Below are 21,203 nucleotides of genomic sequence, written 5' to 3'. Positions count from 1 at the left end.
ATGTTGTTTCTTCATTCTCGTTGGTTTCGAAGAACTTCTTTATTTCTGCCTTTTTTTCATTGTTTATCCAGTCAACATTCAAGAGCCAGTTGTTCAGTTTCCATGAAGCTGTGCAGTTCTGAGTTAGTTTCTGAATTCTGAGTTCTAACTTGATTGCACTGTGGTCTGAGAGACTGTTGGTTATGATTTCTGTTCTTTTGCATTTGCTGAGGAGTGATTTACTTCCAATTATGTGGTCAATTTTAGAGTAGGTGTGATGTGGTACTGAGAAGAATGTATATTCTCTGGATTTGGGGTGGAGAATTCTGTAAATGTATATCAGGTTTGCTTGTTCCAGGTCTGAGTTCAAGTCCTGTATATCCTGGTTAGTTTTCTGTCTGGTTGATCTGTTTAATATTGACAGTGGAGTGTTAATGTCTCCCAATATTATTGTGTGGGAGTCTAAGTATCTTTGTAAGTCATTAAGAACTTGCCTTATGTATATGGGTGCTCCTGTATTGGGTCCGTATATATTTAGGATCGCTAGCTCTTCTTGTTGTATCGATCCTTTTAGCATTATGTAATGTCCTTCTTTGTCTCTTTTGATCTTTGTTGCTTTAAAGTCTATTTTATCAGAGATGAGGATTGCAACTCCTGCTTTTTTTTTTTTTGCTCTCCATTTGGTTGGTATATCTTCCTCCAACCCTTTATTTTGAGCCTTTGTGTATCTTTGCATATGAGATGGGTTTTCTGGGTACAGCACATCAATGGGTTTTGTCTTTTTATCCAATTTGCCAGTCTGTGTCTTTTGATTGGTTCATTTAGCCCATTTATATTGAGGGTTAATATTGTTATGTGTGAATTTGATCCTGCCATTTTGATGCTAGCTGGCTGTTTTGCCCATTAGTTGATGCAGATTCTTCATTTTGTTGATGCTCTTTACCATTTGGTATGTTTTTGGAGTGGCTTGTACTGGTCATTCCTTTCTATGTGTAGTGCCTCTTTCAGGAGCTCTTGTAAAGCAGGCCTGGTGGTGACAAAATCTCTAAGTACTTGCTTGTTGCAAAGGATTTTATTTTTCCTTCACTTATGAAGCTCAATTTGGCTGGATATAAAATTCTGGGTTGAAAGTTCTCTTCTTTAAGGATGTTAAATATTGGCCCCCACTCTCTTCTGGCTTGTAGGGTTACTGCTGAGAGATCTGCTGTGAGTCTGATGGGCTTCCCTTTGTGGGTGACCCGACCTTTCTCTCTGGCTGACCTTAGCATTTTCTCCTTCATTTCAACCCTGGTGAATCTGATGATTATGTGTCTTGGGGTTGATCTTCATGTGGAATATCTTTGTGGTGTTCTCTGTATTTCCTGGACTTGAATATTGGCCTGCCTTGCTAGGTTGGGGAAGTTTTCCTGGATAATATCCTGAAGAGTATTCTCCAGCTTGGATTCATTCTCTTTGTCACATTCAGATACACCTATCTAACATAAATTAGGTCTCTTCACATAGTCCCACATTTCTTGGAGACTTTGTTCATTCCTTTTTTGAGCTTTTTTCTCTAATCTTGGTTTCTCGTTTTATTTCATTGAGTTGATCTTCAACCTCTGATATCCTTTCTTCTGCTTGGTCAATTTCGCTGTTGAAACTTGTGCATGCTTCGCGAAGTTCTTGTGTTGTTTTTCAGTTCCATCAATTCACTCATATTCCTCTCTAAGTTGTCCATTCTTGTTATCATGTCTTCAAATCTTTTTTCAAGGTTCTTAGTTTCTTTGCATTGAGTTAGAACATGTGCTCTTAGCTCACGGAAGTTTCTCATTACCTATGTTCTGAAGTCTGATTCTGTCATTTCATCACACTCATTCTCTATCCAGCTTTGTTCCCTTGCTGGCGAGGAGTTGTGATTCCTTGTAGGAGGAGAGGTGTTCTGGTTTTGGGTGTCTTCCTCCTTTTTTGCGCTGGTTTCTTCCCATCTTTGCGGATTTATCCACCTGTCGTCTTTGTAGTTGCTGATTTTCAGATTGGGTCTCTGAGTGGACATCCAGATTGTTGATGATGAAGTTATTTCTCTTCCTTAGTTTTCCTTCTAACAGTCTGGCCCCTCTGCTGTAGGACTGCTGAGGTCCACTCCAGGCCCTGCTTGCCTGGGGATCATCTGCAGCAGCTGCAGAACAGTAAGGGTTGCTACCAGTTTCTTCTGCTGCTATCTTTGTCCCAGAATGATGCCTGCCAAATGTCAGTCTGATCAGTCCTTTGTGAGGTGACTCTTTGGATATATGGGGGTCAGGGAGCTGCTTGAGGAGACAGTCTGTTCTTTATAGGAGCTCAAGTGCTGAGCTATGAGCTCTGTTGTTCATTCAGAGATGCTAGGCAGGTACATTTAAGTCTGCTGCTGCAGAACTAATAACCCCCCCTTTTTTCCCCCAGGTGATCTGTCCTGGGGAGTTAGGGCTTTATTTATGAGTATCTGTTGTGCTGCTGCCTTTTTTTTTCAGGGCTGCCCTGCCCAGCAAGGAGGCAGCCTAGTCACTGTCTGCCTGCAGAGGATTTGCTGAGCTGCTGTGGGCTCTGCCCTGCTGCTGTGTGAACTTTCCTGCAGTCCTGTTTATATGGGTGTGGTTAGAACTGCCTAGGAAATGGTGGCCTGCTTCTGTAATGGCGGACTGTCTCTGTTATGGTGGGCTGCCTTAGCAATGGCAGCTGCCTCAGCAATGGCAGACTACCTCCGTAGGGGTGGAGTGCCTTGGTAATGGCGGACGCCCCTCCCCCACACAGGGGGACCATCCTGGGTTCAGCTGTGCTTGTGTGAAACTCTCAACCTTGAGCATTTCCAATTGCTGTTTTTCTGTTTTTGTTTTTGTTTTTGTGGGGGTGGGACCCACCGAGCCTGATCACCTGGCTCCCTGCTTCAGAGCCTTTTTTTAAATTAAGTTGAATGATTGACTCTCTCCCAGGTGTTCCAGTCACCTGCTGAAAGGGCACTGGGATCTGTGTGATTTTCCATGCGGTGACCCACTGCTCTGGCTGAAACAATAGAACTGCCCAGGAATCTCCTGGCCTGGCTCCCTGTTTCAGACCCCCATTTAATCAGATGAATGGGTGAATCTGCCTTCTCGGAGCTCCAATTGCCAGTTTAAAAGGGCAACCAGACCAGTGTATTTTGTATGGAGAGCCACCGTGGTGGGGCGCTGGCAAAACAGCCGCCCCAGCCAAAACAGGGCTGGGAATCCTCCACCTGGGAATCCCCTGGTCTGTGGGCAATAAAGATCTGTCTGGAAATGCAGTGTCCACTCACCCTCTGCACTTTCACTGGGAGCTGCAATCCTGAGCCTTTTGTAGATGATTTTCAAAAGCTGACATTTCTTGGAAAAATAACCACTATTTTATAGTGGAACAAATTCTATCTTCATCACTATCCTGCATGCTTCTGGATTCCAAAGGAGAAGCTAGGGTTATTCTTTCTCTTCTATAACTTATGGGAGCATGTTCAAACACTTGGCCCCAGAACACAAAGCTCATGATGTGACTCAGTTTACCTTTCTGGACTCATTTCCTTATTCCTTCTTTTATTCCTTATTCTAAATGTACCAATATAAATGACTGTTCCTTAAAGCTGCCCAGTGCATTCCATGTATTTACTGCATGTCCTGATCAGCCTTTGTTTTCTCCATTAGCCTGAAACATCTACCCTGTCTCTTAAAATCAGCTCCTTGGCACCTATCTGTAATTATTGTTCTTTAAACAACCCCCAGGACTTTGTATTTAGTTTTGTTGTAGTACTTCTATGATTCTTTAAATATTTGGTTACAAGTATCTTTCCCACTGGTCTATGACTTTCATGAAGGCATGAATGTATTATTCTTATACATTATTTTCATGCTTAGTGAATAATAGATACTCCAAAAATATCTGGTGATTACAATGCATAACAGGGAAAAATAAATTTGAAAGGTAAAAACTAAACAAAACTACCAGCTCTTCACAGTATAGCTCCAGCTAATCCCAATGGATTTTAGAGATTAAAGGAAGAGGGAAAGATGTTGAGAAGCCCTGGAAAGGTGGTGGAAGAAATTAAGAGTTAATTTGTAATCTGTAGAACCAATTGTTGCCTCAGAGAAATATTCAAAAAGATTCTTGCCTCAATTAAATTCACAGTATACCCACCCAAAACATAAAAGGCCATAGTTTCTTGCCTGTTCTGATTCTTTGAAACATCAGGATTCAGTGATTCCACCAACTGAATTTGGGGTGGACTTGGAATATATTTTATTGTCAGTGATTGGGGCAGACATTCCCATTCCCAGTTGCATTTAGAAAGGCAAGATCAAGCTGCAAAGTAGTGTGTAATTTCTTGGCAATTTACAAATAATAATGGGTTTACAATGGCACACAATCCTTTGACAGGCATTCTATAGAGAGGCGGAGTCTATATTGCCTCCCTTTTCATCTGGGCTCTGTAACTGCTTGAGTAATAGAACATGTCTGAGTGATGCTGTTGGTTTCTGCATCCATACCCTAAGAAATGGGCAGCTCCCACTTTCTGTTTCTTAGGCCACACACCCTTGGAACCTAGGGAGCAGGTGTGAGGAAGCCTGACCTGCCTTAAGGTAAGGACGATGTGGATAGGAATGTGCTGTCAGGACCACTTTGCCAACCATGTGAATGGGGTGTCTTGGAAGTGGATTCCTTTCCCTCCCCAACCTATCCAGGAGGCTTCTTATAATTCCAACTGTTTTCTACATAGAAGGCATAAGACGTAAACATGAAAAACATTTCTTGCGGTCGTTATGCTCCTGGTGACTATGTGGCTCCTTCTATCTGAACTCTACTCATTGACGAATATAAAATACAACACACTATGCAGATAGAAGGTAGAGAAGAGTTTTATCACTGACCTTTTTAATCTGTTGATATTAAGGTAAAATTTGGTCACTTCGTAATCATATTGACTTCTTATTTAGGGAAGCTTTCTCCCTCATTTTCAGGACCGCAATCCAGACACATACATAACTTATTTAGGACAGCATAATACTCTTCTCAAATAATTCCAAAAGTTTCACATTTTTTCATATTGCTGTTAAATTTAAATAACAGGCTGGTAATCTCATGACATTGAATATACTGAAACTACGGTTAGCCTAAGAAAAGTAAAATTTTAGGAAAGCAAAACTTCAAAAATAAAACCAAATTTCTACTTGTCTCTGGTTTGTCTCCATAATGTATTCCAAATAATGATTATGAATAAATTTATATAGGTATATTTTAAGTCAGTACTCTCATAAACATAGATAATTGAGTAGTAACCATCTATATTGTCTAAGCACAAAGTTGTATTAGTTTTTTTCCCCAGCATTATTAAGACAGGATTGACAAAGATAGTATATATTTACAGTGTACAACATGGTATTTTGAGGTATGTATATATTGGATGGAATGATTAATTCAATCAAAATAAGATTTATGCTTACATACTTAACATTTGTTTTATGGTGAAAACCTGTAAGCTCTACTCTTTTAGTAACTTTCAAGTATACAATACATTATTATTAACAGTCACCAGGCTGTACAATGGATTTCCAGAACTTAGTCATCCTGTTTAACTGAAACTTTGTACCCTTTGAACAACAACGGCTGCAGAGTTGTATTGTTATTATAAACGTAAAACTTACTCAGATTGGTTAAATGTTAATGTCTCCTGTATTTAGACACTGAAGTAAGGGCCAAGAATAGCAAAAGTTTATCCTCTAAAAGAACTCCAGCCCTGATACTTATCTGAAAATTTGGATTTCTCTTCAAAGCTCTTCAATTAATCAAAAATGTTATCGTAGAACTAGTGTTTACCATTTCATATTTTACCCTTTCCTGCCAAAATCACAGTGTGTGTGTGTGTGTGTGTGTGTGCGCGCGCGCCTGTGTGTGTGTGTGTGTGTGTGTGTAGGCAGGATACATTAAAATGTTTACCTATTTTGGGGTATAAAGCAGGAGGTAAAGTTTTGGATTTATTTTTCATTGTATTCATCTAGTTCATTTGTAGATGAATTTGTTTCCCTAAAATGAATATTATTAATGATGCTCATTAAAATGTTAATGAAGTAATGCTCACAATTCCTGCAAGATATTTATAAATAGAGTGCTGCTGCTAACTTGCAGAGGGCAATGATTAAGTGGCAAGTTTCTGACACCATAAGATAAAGCCCATTGCTATCTATGGCTGCTGAAACCTAAAAATCAATCTTTTCACTTTTATTCACAGAAACTTCGGAAAATAAAATGCTGCAAAAACACATTATTTCTTTATAATCCTTGAATAATCTTGCATGACTGTCAACATTTAGGAAGTTAATTATTTATACCATCAGAGATGAGTCTATCTTCCCTCACCTATGCCATACTAGAGAGAGAGTGACAGTCCCTGAGTGGGAAGACAGTGGAGGCATTGTGCTGGAATGCTCTGTGGTGATGTAACTGACAAGGAATCTATTACAAATCCCAGTGCTGAGCATTCATTTATCTCTTTATTGCAAGGGCAAAGGTTATATACCTTCTAAGAGCACACTTCAAAAAGAAATAGTTAAATGTACCACACTTTTGGTCACTCATGGAGGAAATAATTGTGTAGAAGAGCTCAGAGGAGATGCTTTATTGAGAAAGCATCGGTGAATCAGAGATATGTAGACAAAATTTTCCTAAGACGACACCATCTTCAAAAATAAGGAAAACCCTTTGTGCTGAAACATGTTTTGGATTCAGGAAACCTCTGTTCATACAAGAAAAGTAATTGAAAACACCTGAACCTTACATATCACTTGTTTCATGCATTCCTATTACAAATCTTTGAGGAAAAGATGTTGGGAGGGAATTGTGTTAGGGGTGAGATGGTTTATTGGCCATAGTCACCAGAGCTCTTTTGGTTGTATGTTTATACTCCCAATGTGAACACAATAATCACCACAAATGGAGACAGCTGGAAGAAATTTTCAACCATGAAATAAGTTAACTTTTATTGTACACTTTTACATTTCCTGCTGGTCTCCTCAAAACATCGTGACTGCAGTTTCTATAGTAACCATGAAAAAAACAGAACAGTCTACATGATTTAGCCAACGCATGATTCAAAGATAACACTTAATGGTGCAAAGTGGCAAAAACTTTTATTGACAGTTTCCTGAAACTGTATAAGTCTGCTCCTGGGTGTCCAAAGAATGAGGAAATAATGTGAACTGTGTGGCCCAGCAACTAGAAGATATTTATGTTGCATCATAAGCAGAAAAGTATATGTAAAATTATTTTGTTGAGCAACGGCTATCTTTTCAGATGCTTGAGACTAGAATATGATTTTTTCCATCTTGGAAATACTAGTCATATTTTATTAGAAGTACTTTGTAAACCATTTCAACCATTTTTAGTGTACCATTTAGTGGCATTAAGTACATTCACAATGTTGTGCAGCCATTACCTCTATCCATTTTCTGAACAGTTTTCATCATCCCAAACAGAGACTCTATACCCACTAAATAATAACTTTCCATTCTCCCCTTCCCAGCCCAGCCCCTAGTAAATTCTGTTAGACTTTCCATCCCCTTAAATTTTTTTATTAAGTGAAATTATAGAATATTTGTCCTTTTGTGTCTGGCTTATTTCATTTAACATGTTTCAAAGTTTATCCATGTTGTAGCATGTATTAGAACTTCATTCTTTTCTTAATAACTGAATAATATTTCATTGTATTATACACCATATTTTAAAAATCCATTCATCTGTCGATGGATATGTGTTGTTTCTATTTTTGGGCTTTTGTGAATAATGCTCTATGAACTTTGGTATAAAAGCAGGGCAGAGAGGTGGGAGGAGGTCCCTGGAGAATCTCCAATCAACCTGCCCACTGAGATGGAGCCTTGGGTTCGTGCCCTTTGCAGAGGGGAGGAGATGGCCTGCCTCTTCCTGTGTGGAACCTGGTATTCAAATGGCAGTATGGGAAGCCCTCTAGCAGGGGACTCCAGCCTTGCAGAGGATCTGTTTCCCCCCATTTTTCCCTTTCTCACTCAATAAAACCTGCTTTACTCATGCTTTAAACCATCTTGGAGCCTAAATTTTCATGGCCTTTTGTGGCCATGGGATGGACAGTAACTGTCTTTAGCTAAACTAAGGAAAAGTCCTGCAACAAAAGCATATGTTGGGGCTGGGCGTGGAGGCTCACACCTGTAATCCCAGCACTTTGGGAGGCTGAGGCAGGTGGATCACCTGAGGTCAGTAGCTCGAGACCAGCCTGGCCAACATGGTGAAACCCCGTCTCTACTAAAAATACAAAAATTATCTAGGTGGAGTGGTGGACAACTATAATCCCAGATACTCAGGTGGCTGAGGCAGGAGAATCACTTAAAACTGGGAGGTCAAGGCTGCAGTGAATGGAGATTATACCACTGGACTCCAGCCTGGGTGACAGAGAGAGACTCATCTCAAAAAACAAAAACAAACAACAAATCATATGTTTGAATCCCCTGGTATATTTTAAAAAAATATTTTTACCTTTTGGTGTTTGGATGAAATAAACCAACAAAACTCATTGAATTTCTCTTCATGGTCACCAATAAGATTTTGGGGCAATTTTACTCTTAGTCTTTTAAAAGAAGATGTTGGAGAAAAATTCTTACTTTTCTCTTTCTCCTCAGACTCCAAGAAAGTATGTACCATATCTTCCTGTATATGCTATATAAATATATACATAAATCAATTTAAATTAAATAGGACTATAAGGTATAGGCAGGATATTGTCACAAAACTGAAGCAATTATACCTTCTCACTACAAATAGGGTCAACATAAATAATGGGCATATTTTATGTTTTAAACTTTTAGACTGTTGACAGAAACAGAGCTACAGAAGAATTACTAAGGATGGTATTTTTAAAAGATAGCTCTATTACATTATTTAATTAAAATATTTTTGTTCCTTCGGGATTTCCTGTTCCTGTGCATGAGATTTTACACATAGTATCAGAAGTCGAAAGGTGAGACTCTTTTGGCAAATTTGTGATAAGTGTAGGCAGGTTTAAAAACTCCCAGCTGGTTACTCCATAGAAATTTCACTCATTATTTCTTTAGGAAGCTGAATTAACCCATACTTCAAGGAGACAGATTCCAATTATAGAGAATCAGATTGACTCCAAGATTTATAATTACTGACACATATGCTTTTGGAAAATGTATCTGCAGAAATTGTGAAAGTCGTAGACCTAACAGTTGGGCAGGGTATAAAAGACTGAAGTCACAAGGGCACTTCATGTGAACAAAATAAAGACTGTGCTGGTTTTGCTTTTGACCAGTGTTTTTCTTCTCAACTGCTTAGAAAACAAATACTTTAACTTGTCCACTAACTCTACATTTTTCTTTCAGAAATGGTGACATTAAAGGCCTAAGGAATTTTTTTTTTTTTTTTTCTGAAAGAAACCATTTTCTTGCTTGCTTGCTTGCTTCTGGGTTCCTCTCCTGTGTGATGAAGGTTGGTTGCAACATGCTAGGCATCTTCACTTTCTCTAGACTTGGATGTTATTGTCCTGAGCAAAACAAAAAATGGCAATGCATGGTGAAATGTAATTCTGACTGGAAACATGCTTCAGTTATTATGAGGGCAATATGAAGGAGAGGTGTTCAGAGTCTTTCCATTCATATTAACCTTAAATTAAGAACTACAATCAGCAGGTCTTGATCATACTCACAGATGCATGACAGTAACAGCAGGAGAGAAATTTTGTTGTTGTTGTTGTCTTTTCAGACAAGGTCTAGCTCTGTTGCCCACACTGGAGTGCAATGGCATATACTCCAAATGATCCTCTGGCCTCAGCCTCTCAAATGATCCTCTGGCCTCAGCCTCTCAAGTAACTGGGACTACAGGCATATGCCAACACACCCGGCTGTCTTTTAAATTTTTTGTAGTTGACAGAGTTTAACTATCCTTCCCAGGCTAGCCTTGAACTCCCACCTTGGCCTCCCAAAGTTTTGGGATTACACGCATGCACCACAGTGCCCAGCCATGGGAGGAAATTATTTCTATGAGACCTGAACTTTTGCGAAGGTGAAAGGATTATTCATTTTTTCCCCTGTGAACTCAACTCTGTAATGCGTACTTGTTTAGGTTACAATTTAATGATTTATGATGTGCAGGCCTCTTTCTTGCCTAAGCAGCTTAGCTATTATATTTCATTATCTGGACATGAATACTCTTCACTTCTGGTCTTGAATATGGGGATCAAAATGGTTTTGAGGCAACCAGTTTACTGACCCATTTTTAAATGTTCACACCCTTCATTTTCTTCTTGGTGGTACTTGAGTAGTGCCTAATTATCTTTTCTTTTAATATTTCAGGTATGCCCCAGACTTGAAAGAAACCAGGTAAGATACTTAAAATGCAATAAAAAAAAAAGAAAGCTTTGTTTTCCTGTGTGCAACAGGCTTGGATTTTCTGTAGACTTCTTATCAGGAGGCCTTACAGCCTGAGATGTTTTTGTTCTATGTCTCCTCTATGAAAGTGGAACCCACTACGTTTGCTTAGGCATTTGATTTTCTTTAAGTTATGAAATGTCTTTGATCAGCATGACAGGGAGCCTAGATTGCAGGTCTTTTTACTCTTCCATACAACTGGACCATAACACCATAAAGGTAAAGCTGGGAAAACAAGAACAGGATAACCAACAAGAAGGGCACACTGTACTTTGAAAGAATGAGGTTGTGGGAAAAAATACTCATGAAATTTCAACTGGCTGAAGAATTTTGGAAATTGATAGATCAGTTTGGGGCTGAGAGGAGAAAGATATTATCAGTGCAGAGATTGAAGGAATATGCCACAAAGTATAGACAAAAAACACTGACATCAGAAAATGTAACTATTTTACTTTCAAAACTCCCTTAGGGCAGGTTTCACCTTAAGGAGCATTAAATATTAGTCTCTCTCTCTGGGCTGTTACATACCAACTCCCCACTCACAAAAAGTGGCCCCAGGAGAAACTGCTATAAAAACGTCTTGTCATGTCCTAAGGAACACTCCTTGGAGGGCAAGAAGGACAGTCCATGTTTGGACTGTCCAGTTTAGACCACTGAGGATAGTAAGAGATACGTGAACATAGCTCAGTTCATGGAAAGACTCCATCACCAGCACTTTTATTAAGAATGCCTTGTGTGTATAAGAGCAGTTACTGGTTGTTAGTTTCTATGCTGTGTTTGCAATGTTGGTGCTTTCTATGGATCCAAGCAATTGCATAGTCTTGAGGACAGTGCTGGTGATCTGTAAAAGACCCACCATTTCTTCCCCTGCCCTTTCTTCCATTTTTATACTTTTCTCGAGAATCCTCAGTGTTTCCTAGCAAGTCTGAAAGTTCATATGACAGGTGGCAGCCACATAGGAAAATTACCTGGCCTTTCCAGAATTCTGTAATTTGCGAAAAGCTCTGTTTCTGCAGCCTTCTGTAGCATTGCCCACAGACACTGTTCATTAGTCATATAACAGAATGCCCACATGTTCTTTGTAAGGTATTGAGTAAGGAGAGCATTTGAGAGCTTGACTCTGAGCATACTGCATGCTTTTAATCAGTTGTTACATAGAAATGTTATTAGTGGTCAAAGAAACTTGAGATTTAAGTTTTTTTTGTTTGGTTGGTTTTTTGAGATAGAGGCTCACTCTGTCGCCCAGGCTGGAATGCAGTGGTGATATCTCAGCTCACTGCAACCTCCACCTCCTGGATTCAAGCATTTCTCCTGCCTCCAAGCATTTCTCCTGCCTCAGCCTTTTAAGTAGCTGGGACTACAGGTGTGTGCCACCATGCCCAGCTAAGTTTTGTATTTTTAGTAGAGACAGGGTTTCACCATTGCTGGCCATGCTGGCCATGCTGGTCTTGAACTCCTGACCCCAAGTGATCCTCCTGCTTCAGCCTTTTAAAAGTGCTGGAATTATAGGCATTAGCCACTGTGCCCAGCCATGAGATCAAACATTCATTTGCTTATTTGTCTCTGTAACTGGAATTCTGTTAAATTAGCAATTTTGAAAGTAGAACCTAAATCTTTTTTGCAGTATAGAACAGTGGTAGCTCACTCCTCCTTTTGGGAATGAAAATGTTTCTTCTGGTCCTGCTTCTAAATGTCTGGTGTCTCTTTCTTTCAGACAAATTTGAGTGTGACAAAAAGACAAGACAATCTGAAAGCTTAATTACCAGAGTGGTATGGAAGAGCAATGGCATGAGGTGGAGATTCCAGTCTTAACTTTGCCACTTACTATCTAAGTGACTTTGGGCGAGTCACTTAATCTCTCTGAGCTAAAGATTCTTCAGCCATAATCTGGAGATAGTACCAGCCATGCCTACCTCAAAGGCTCAAGTGACATAATGTAAAGGCACAAAATGCTATCCAGGTGTACAGCATTACAAGTTGCCAAGGATGCTCATGAATACCAATAAGAACCAAACAAACAATGGCTTCATCTCTGAACAACTTTCCACAAACTGACAAGTCAGACTCAGGAGTTGATTGCAATAGATAAATCATTCACTCATGAATAGTTAAACTGAATAAGTAAAATTTTGCTCCCAGTAGGCTTCAGAAGGGCACAGTGAAGAGCACATTGATGATCAACCCTGAAGATACCACCGGATGGGGGTGGGAGCTCTGAGAAAACAGAAGGCATCTTAAGAGGTCCAGAACTTTTCAAAACAGGGTGGTAAATTTTTTTAAAATCAAAGCTACCAAATAATTTGCCACAGAGAGGATCTATGAACAAGTCTTTTACCATGGTAGCTAAGCAAAATAACTGAGGAAGATCAACCAAGGCTAAAAACCTCTGCCAATTATGTTATTTAATATCCAATGGGATGATTCCAACATTCTTTCAACCAAAGCAAAACAATTCCTTTTTTTTTATATATGTAATAAAATGTCCCCTTTCCAACTCAGCTGCAAATTCAGTAGAATTCTCTCTGGCTACAGAGAGTGAAGCATAATCAAATCATGGAAGTGCTATTGCTAAATGCCTGGGCAGATTTCAGACCTCATTCTTTGCATTTCAATTGCACACTACTAAAGCTTATGGCAACTGAAGGTACTTGATCACCATTAGACATAACTCAGAATCTCTGGGAGCAAAGAAGTATATCACTAGGAGCCAAGTCTGAATTATTGGCCCCCAGTAATATAATTCTTAGCCTTTAACATATCTTGGGATTAGTTCTGGCTTTATGGTTAATTACTGCTTAATTTTGGTAATTCACCTCTTCAGATTTCAGTTTCTTTTACCCTAAAGGAAAATGGTTGGGTAAGTCCCTTTTCAGTCCCAATATCATATGAGTATCTGCGAAGGAGGCTTTGACAGGGAAGTTGTGGCTGTCGCATTTTTAGGAAGTTGGCAGCTGGAGGATATGATGCTATAGGAATGAAGAGAGTGGGCTTGTCAAAGAGTAGTTGACTTTCAGAAAAACAGAAGATGACAATTAGGGAAAATTTAGGGAGTGACAGGCTGAAAGAAACTGGACAGCTGAGCAATCAGACAGAACCTGAAAGGCTGGTGCATAAATGAGGGAAACTAGAGAAACCCTGAGAGCCAGCAGGCTGTATGGGTAGTAAAATTAAGTCATTTCTACCAGCAGAATCCAGAATACCAACAAGTTAGGGTTCAGGTGGCTGTAGTTTTCATCTTAAGGAATGAAAAGAAGAAGAAAACACAAATAGGCAGAAAAAAGAACAAGGAAACATATAAATAGACCAGTCGTGAACTAGAGAAAGACACCAACCAAAAGGAATCTTCATCAAAATAGTACCTTGTCATTAGCTTTTTAGGAAAACATTTAAACCCAATCACTTAAAAGACAGAAAACCGGCCGGGCGCGGTGGCTCAAGCCTGTAATCCCAGCACTTTGGGAGGCCGAGACGGGTGGATCACGAGGTCAGCAGATCGAGACCATCTTGGTCAACATGGTGAAACCCCGTCTCTACTAAAATTACAAAAAATTAGCTGAGCACGGTGGTGCGTGCCTGTAATCCCAGCTGCTCGGGAGGCTGAGGCAGGAGAATTGCCTGAATCCAGGAGGCGGAGATGGCGGTGAGCCGAGATCGCGCCATTGCACTCCAGCCTGTGTAACAAGAGCGAAACTCCGTCTCAAAAAAAAAAAAAAAAAAAAAAAAAAAAAGACAGAAAACCACCTTTGTTGAGATATTTCTCAATTACTTAGTTGATATCATAATGAAAAAGATGAGGCAACATAGGCATTGACTTGTTAAATGATACAATATCATTTAGAAAGTGAGAACAGCTGCAGCCTCTTTAGCCAGAATGATTTCTGTGATGTAATTAATACTCTCTTGCTCGTAGGAATTAAAATGTGCTGATGTAGTTGAAGAATTTTTTTTCTTTTTTTAAGTATGTGAAGTGACTCTGGAGTGCAAGGGCTCATTACTTATCCATCAACAAGGATAAATTGAGGATACGGGGCAAAAAGTAGGGATGTGACATTTCCAATTTCCCATTCTTTGAAAGCTTATCATTCAACATGACAAAAACTGATGACTCTAAAGGCAGCATAAATATTTAACAAAAAATTAGTGACTATGGAATATACAAGGACAACCCATGTTCTGATGACTTTCAAAGACATGCCTGCCGATTACTTTAGTTGTATTATTTTTCTGCAGAGAAAGCAAATTTGCAATACTGTTACTTACCTTTAAAGGTTGAGTTGACTGCCTATTGCTTTTGTGACTCAGATGTCTTCTTTTTCTTAGTTCCTGAAAATTAAAAAGAAAAAAAAAAAGGAGAAGAGTTCATTCCAGTATTCCAAGTATTGATTTTTCATGTTAAAACAAATCCTGGTATAAGATAACAACAAAAGCATTTTCTTTCACTTGAAGAAGAAATCTGTGGCTTAAGAGTAGTATTTAGTGGAGTCTTGAACCAAGTGGTTTAAAAACCACGTGAAAAGGATTGTTTGATTCTTATTAAGTCCAAGTTTCCAACGAATCATTTTAAAAGGAAGCAAATATTTCAAGACATAATTAGTCAAAACTTTGAGACAAAAAATATTCATCTGGAAGATATATTTTTTAAAAAGGAGGTTTGCAGAATAATTTTACCAGCCTGTAAAATTCCTCAAATGCTTTCTATACATAGAACTGCCATAATGACAAAGTAGCTAGGGGAGGGAAGTCCAGCAATCGGCTGCATCAGAAAGAATGTGGACAGAAGGAGATGATGCCTCGCCTGCTATGTCAGTCAACTCCAGCCTTGTGATGAATGAGGTGACAGATATGATGGCCTTCCTCATTCTCATCTGCTTAAGCTGGAATTGAAAGTCACTTTGTTTAAATATAATTTTCATGTATGAAGCAAGTGTATCAAACTGAAATATTGCTGAATTGAATGATCCCAACTACAAATACTTCTAGACCAAAGGTGAGATGTTATTTTTATTCCTGTAAAACAAAAGGCAAGAAAACAAAATAATATCCTAGGCATAGACAATAATGAGCTCCTCTGGGAGAAAAAAAAAAAAAAGCTCTTCAGTCATACCTAAGCCTTTCTTTTTCTATGCAACCTCAGAAGAATTATCACATTAAATTGCTGGTATTTTATTACAAAGAAACAATATCCAAAGCTGGAAGTGAAATATGATCTGCAAGGAAGATTAACAAAAATGAAGAGTGTTTCTGGTTATCACAGTGATTTCCTTAGCCACAAATAGGATTCTGAGTCTAAAGAATCAGGATGCTGTTTGGCACATTACAGCATAAACTTACTAAACAGTAAGTTATGCACCTAGAATATAAATAGGCTTCTAAGATATTTTCCTTACTATAAGCAGTGCTTAGACGTAAGAATAATCTAGCTCATCTTCTAGAGCAATTTGTTGGCACAAAACAGATCTTGTAATTATTTGATGTATGTACTTACAGATTCATTGAGAATGAATTCCCATCTGTAAGTTTTTGAAACGGAATGACAGAACTATCAGTAGTAGTGGTGTCTGTGTGTTTCCATGTCAGTGGGTAAAGGCAATTTTGGTGTTCTTTTTTTTTTTGAGCCTCAAGCATCTAGCACCTAGTAACTTTAAGCTAAATCCCCTGAATTCCTGAAATCAAATTATTTTACTTGTCTGAAGAAATGGACATCTATTTCTGTAAAGAAGGTTGCAACCTTTCATAACTAAAGGGCAATTTAAAACATTTGTTTTGTAATATTGAAATGTTTTGAAATAAAATATCTGGTCATAATGTTACCTAATTATTCTGTAACTAAGACTAATAATTTGGAATTTATTATTCGGCCATTAAAGAATATTTGTTTCAACTGTAAGAAGAATACATAAATTGTTCTTACTTGTCTATTCTTTTTTTAAAAAAAGTCCTGCAGAAATATGGTGAATTTTTAATCTAAATTTTCTGAAAGCAAGAGAAGAGAAAAATTATTACTTTTGAATATATGATAGAGTAAAATTTTCCTTTATATAAAAGTTCCTAATTTTTTGGTATAATTATTTGATACTAGAATATGAACAGGACCCCTTAGCATTTTGCAATGTTCCTTCAAATTATTGTTTCCTACTCAGTCTGATGATAAGTGGTCCAATATAGTAATTAGGTTTTTCTCTTGTCTGGATAGTCAGATTTTTTCCTTTAAAATTTTTTATACATTGACTCATATAATTTCTAGTTATATTGTCTAATTTTTCCATATGTTTATATGTTTGTAATATTGACTAATATTCTGCCTATTTACAGAAACGTGATGTTATTCCAAATTCCTGGTCTGACAAATTTAAACCATGCAATACAGGCAAACATCAATAAACAGAACAGATACTAATCTGGAGAATGTATACAGAAAATCTCAAAAATCTCAAACTTGTATTGGAGGAAATTTCTTATGGGAAAAAAGATAGTTTGATCCTAAGGCAGATAAGTCAGATCTATAATGAGCCCACAGTCCAGCCGAAGTAAAATTCCATAGATGTGATCTTAATATGGAGCTCAAATTGATGAGACTTTAAGTGTTTCATTCCTGCATAAGATTGTCTATGTTTGCTTTCATTTATTTTCTAGCAGTTGGTTTTTCATAGTGTGGCTTTGCCACACTCAGAAACAAAGAAACATCATCATTATTATTACTATGATAACATTTGCATAGAAGACAGTAGCAGGTGCAGAGTCCACAACTAAGATGAATTGCACTACAGTGTATGTATGAGACGGATCACAAAAGACAGGCAAAGTACGTTCAACCATGAGAAAATGAAGTGTATTAAACTGAACATGCTCACAATATCAACTCAAAACAATGCAAAATACTATCTTCAGACTAGTTTCTCTCATTTAAGCTGAATTACAGAAGAAGACTGACAAAGTTGTTGACAATCTGCAAGCTAATCTGAGCAAGAAGAAAGCACATTCTCTCTAGGTATAGAATGAATAATGGCAACACAATGCAAATCTAACTGCTGTGTTAAAGGGCTGTTAGCCTTCATTCTGATGACTCCTTTGTGCTGTACTCAGGGCCTAGCTTCTGTGCTCTAACAGCTCCTGATACTTACTACATTCTATCAAAAATATCTGTCTTGTTTATTTTACTATTTCAAATTTTTATTGTGAAAAATTCAAACATAAAGAAAATGTCAATGAATAATACTACAAAATTTGTATACCTATCACCCAGATTCAATCATCAATATTTTTGCCATATTTGCATTATCTTATTTATTTATGTATTTATTTTTTGAGACAGTTTGGCTGTTGTTGCTCAGAGGTGCAATGGCGTGATCTTGGCTCACTACAACCTCCACATCCTGGGTTCAAGCAATTCTTGTGCCTCGGTCTCTTGAGTAGCTGGGATTACAGGCAGGAGCCACCACACCTGGCTAATTTGTATTTTTTAGTAGAGATGGAGTTTCACCATGTTGGCCAGGCTGGTCTCTAACTCCTGACCTTAGGTGGTCCACCCACCTCGGCCTCCCAGAGTGCTGGGGTTACAGGTGTGAGCCACCATGCCTGGCAACATTATCTTACATCTATCATATATGCCTACATCACCAGACCATTAGAGAGTAAGATCTCAATGTGAATCTCCTAAGAACAACAAATATAAACACAAAACAATTAACACACCTAAGTAAAGAGCAATGACTCAATGTCTAATATTCACACTGTATTCACATTCACCTAATTGTCTTTAAAATGTCTGTTCTGGCTGTGATTTTTGTTTTCTTTTTAACCAGTAGCCTATTAAGGGAAACTAAATCTTAAAATGGTAGCATTGCTGTATGGGCCATCTGGCTCAGATGCAAAAATCCAACCTAAAAATGGCATTAACAAAATTATTTCTTTCATTTAACAATCTGGAGCTGTGCCAATATAAGGCAGTTTGGGTGGCTCTTCCATCCCCAGCTCATTGCTTCATCTCTCAGTTGAACTATGGCAGCTCTAGCCCCTATGGTCATGCCATAAAGAAGACACAGGGGAGCACCCACTCCCTGGGCATGACCCAGATGTTGTAGACATGATTTCTGTTCACATTACATTGTACAGGATGTTGACACATAATCCTACTATTTTGCAGCAGAGACCAAGTGTCTAGATTTCCCTGGACCTGCAAATCTTGTGTATATAGGAAGAATATTTTAAGGACTACAATTAGCTTTCTCTGCTATGAGGTATTTCTGGAAATGACTGAGCTATGACAAAGTATATTAAAATTAATTCCCAACACACTGCAACATAATGATGGGTTTAAGCTTTTTAATGGTTAAGATTGTTTTCCTCTTACATTAAATAGGTTTCATGTTAATATTCATTTTGAGTTCATCAATGTATTTTTTTTTAGATTTTCTTTGTCCTTTCTTGTCAGTGTATAAGCTATCCATGCTCATTAATGAAACATGCTTTCTTCCCTTTCCAATTTTTATTTCTCATTAAGTTTTTAAAAATAAAATGTATTTAGGGCTGGGCGTGGTGGCTCATGTCTGTAATCCCAGCACTTTGGGAGGCCGAGGCGGGTGGATCACGAGGTCAAGAGATCAAGACCATTCCGGTCAACATAGTGAAACCCCGTCTCTACTAAAAATACAAAAAATTAGCTGGGCATGGTGGTGCATGCCTGTAATCCCAGCTACTCAGGAGGCTGAGGCAGGAGAATTGCCTGAACCCAGGAGACGGAGGTTGCAGTGAGCCGAGATCGTGCCATTGCACTCCAGCCTGGGTAATAAGAGTGAAACTCCATCTCAAAAAAAAAAAAAATAATAATAAAATAAAATAAAATGTATTTAAGTACAATATATATGAAGGAAAGTTCACAAATTATAATTTACAGCATGGTAAAACCAGTAAAACATACTTGTAAATACCACTTGGATCAAGAAATGGAACATGTCAGTATTCTAGAAGCATTTTTGGTACCCTCTAAATATTACTCGTTACTTCTTCCAGAGATAACTATTTTTCTGACTTCTGACACCATGGTTCAATATTGTGTGTTTTTGAATTTTATGTATACAAAATCATCCGATATACATTTCTTCTTGTCTGACGTTTCTTATTCAATAGTATGATTATGAAATTCACTGATATTATTGCATGTAGCTGTAATTCATTCATTTTCATTACCTATGGGATTGTAGGAACACATTGTAATTTATTTGTCCATTAAATAATTGATGAACACCTGGATTGCTTCTAGTTCTTTGCTACTACAAATACATTCACTCTGAACATTATTGGGAATGTAATTGCTGGTTTATGGGGTAATTAGTATGTGTATATTCATTTTCTTGCCTTATTTCATGCAGACTTCTAGTACAATGTTGAATAGAAGTCATTATAGAGAGAATTCTTATCTTGCTCAGGACATCAAGGAAAAAACTTTGACCACTTCATCTACTTCACTGTTAAATATGATATTGTTTGCTTTAGGAGTTTTGCAAATATCATTTGTCAGGTTAAGAAAATTCTTTCTAGTCCTAATATTTTATGGTTCTCCTCTCATGGGTATGGAGTGAATATTTTATCAAATGTTTTTACTATTGAGATGACTATATAATTTTCCTCTTTATTCTGTTAAGGTGATTAAACTCAATTAATTTTCAAAGCTCAAACCAGCCTTGCATTCCTGAAATAAACCCAATTTTTTGGTGATATATTATCCCCAAATATATGCTGTATCAAAGAAGATATTACATTGGAAACTATATATTTTTAACAAAATAATAATGAAATTATGACATATGACTTTTTTGTTTTTTGAGACGGAGTTTTGCCCTGTTGCCCAGGCTGTGCAATGATGCAATCTTGGCTCACTGCAACCTCTGTCTTCCAGGTCCAAGCAATTCTCCTTCCTCAGCCTCCTGAGTAGCTGGGATTGCAGGTGTGCACCACCATATCTAGCTAATTTTTGTATTTTTAGTAGAGATAGGGTTTCACCATGTTAGCTAGGCTGGTCTTGAACTCCTGACCTCAGGTGATTCACCCGCCTCGGCCTCCCAAAGTGCTGGGATTACAGGCATGAGCCACTGTGCCTGGCTGACATGTGTATATTCATTTGTGTATATTCAATTGTGTATATTCATTTGTGTATATTCATTTGCCTGGCTGACATTCTTATACTATTCTTTTGTTGTCCATCTTATATTACAACATGTATTTTTTATTTATTAAAGTCTAATAAAAGTTGCTATTTTTACAACTTATTGGACAAAACAGAAAATTTGGAGTACTTTAATTCCATTTAGTCCTCTCCCAACTTTTGTTCTATTATGTTGTAATGGATTGAATTGTGTTTCCCTAGAAGATACATTGAAGTCCTAAGCCTTGTGACCTGTGAACATGACCTTATTTGGACATAGGGTATAAAGTCAAGATGAGGTCGTGGTGGATTAACCTGACGACTGGAGAAATTGGACACACATGCAGGAGGTAAGGCCATATGAAGACGGAGGCAGGGATTACAGCAATGCATCTACAAGCCAGGGAATGTCAAGGAATGCCAGCAATGACTAGAGACTAGAAAGATGCAAGGAAAGATTATCTTCTAAAGTCTTCAATGTGAGCATGGCTTTGCCAATACCTTGCTTTTAGATTTCTGCCTCAGTATTGTGAAAGAATAAATTTCTATTGTTTTAAGACATCAGGTTTGTGGTGCAATGTTAAGGTATCCCTCCCTAGGAAACTATACAGCTGTCATGCATTTAAATTCTACATAAATTAAAACTCTGTAAGACA

The 21,203-nt window shown here is 38.0% G+C and overlaps 1 protein-coding gene across 5 annotated transcripts in view; it reads right to left on the bottom strand.

The window, feature by feature from the left end:
• The window catches only part of LMNTD1 (lamin tail domain containing 1), a 95,629-nt gene that overhangs the window by 34,936 nt on the left and 39,490 nt on the right, over positions 1–21,203 (bottom strand). For 4 of the 5 annotated variants that reach the window (XM_035256037.3, XM_078338032.1, XM_035256039.3 and 1 more), the window contains 2 exons: positions 14,667–14,729; positions 9,351–9,523 (listed from right to left, as the gene is read on the bottom strand). In XM_035256037.3, the coding sequence (XP_035111928.3) occupies positions 14,689–14,729 (41 nt within the window). In that variant the 3' untranslated portion in view covers positions 9,351–9,523; positions 14,667–14,688. Of the gene's footprint in view, positions 1–9,350; positions 9,524–14,666; positions 14,730–21,203 lie in introns of those variants that run through there. The other variant, XM_054238260.2, reaches the window with a different exon arrangement.

This window comes from Callithrix jacchus, chromosome 9 (assembly GCF_049354715.1).
Source record: "Callithrix jacchus isolate 240 chromosome 9, calJac240_pri, whole genome shotgun sequence".
NCBI classification, from domain to species: domain Eukaryota; kingdom Metazoa; phylum Chordata; class Mammalia; order Primates; family Cebidae; genus Callithrix; species Callithrix jacchus.
The sequence above is the reverse complement of the archived record's forward strand: the minus strand, read 5'-3'. Positions and strand labels throughout refer to the sequence as shown.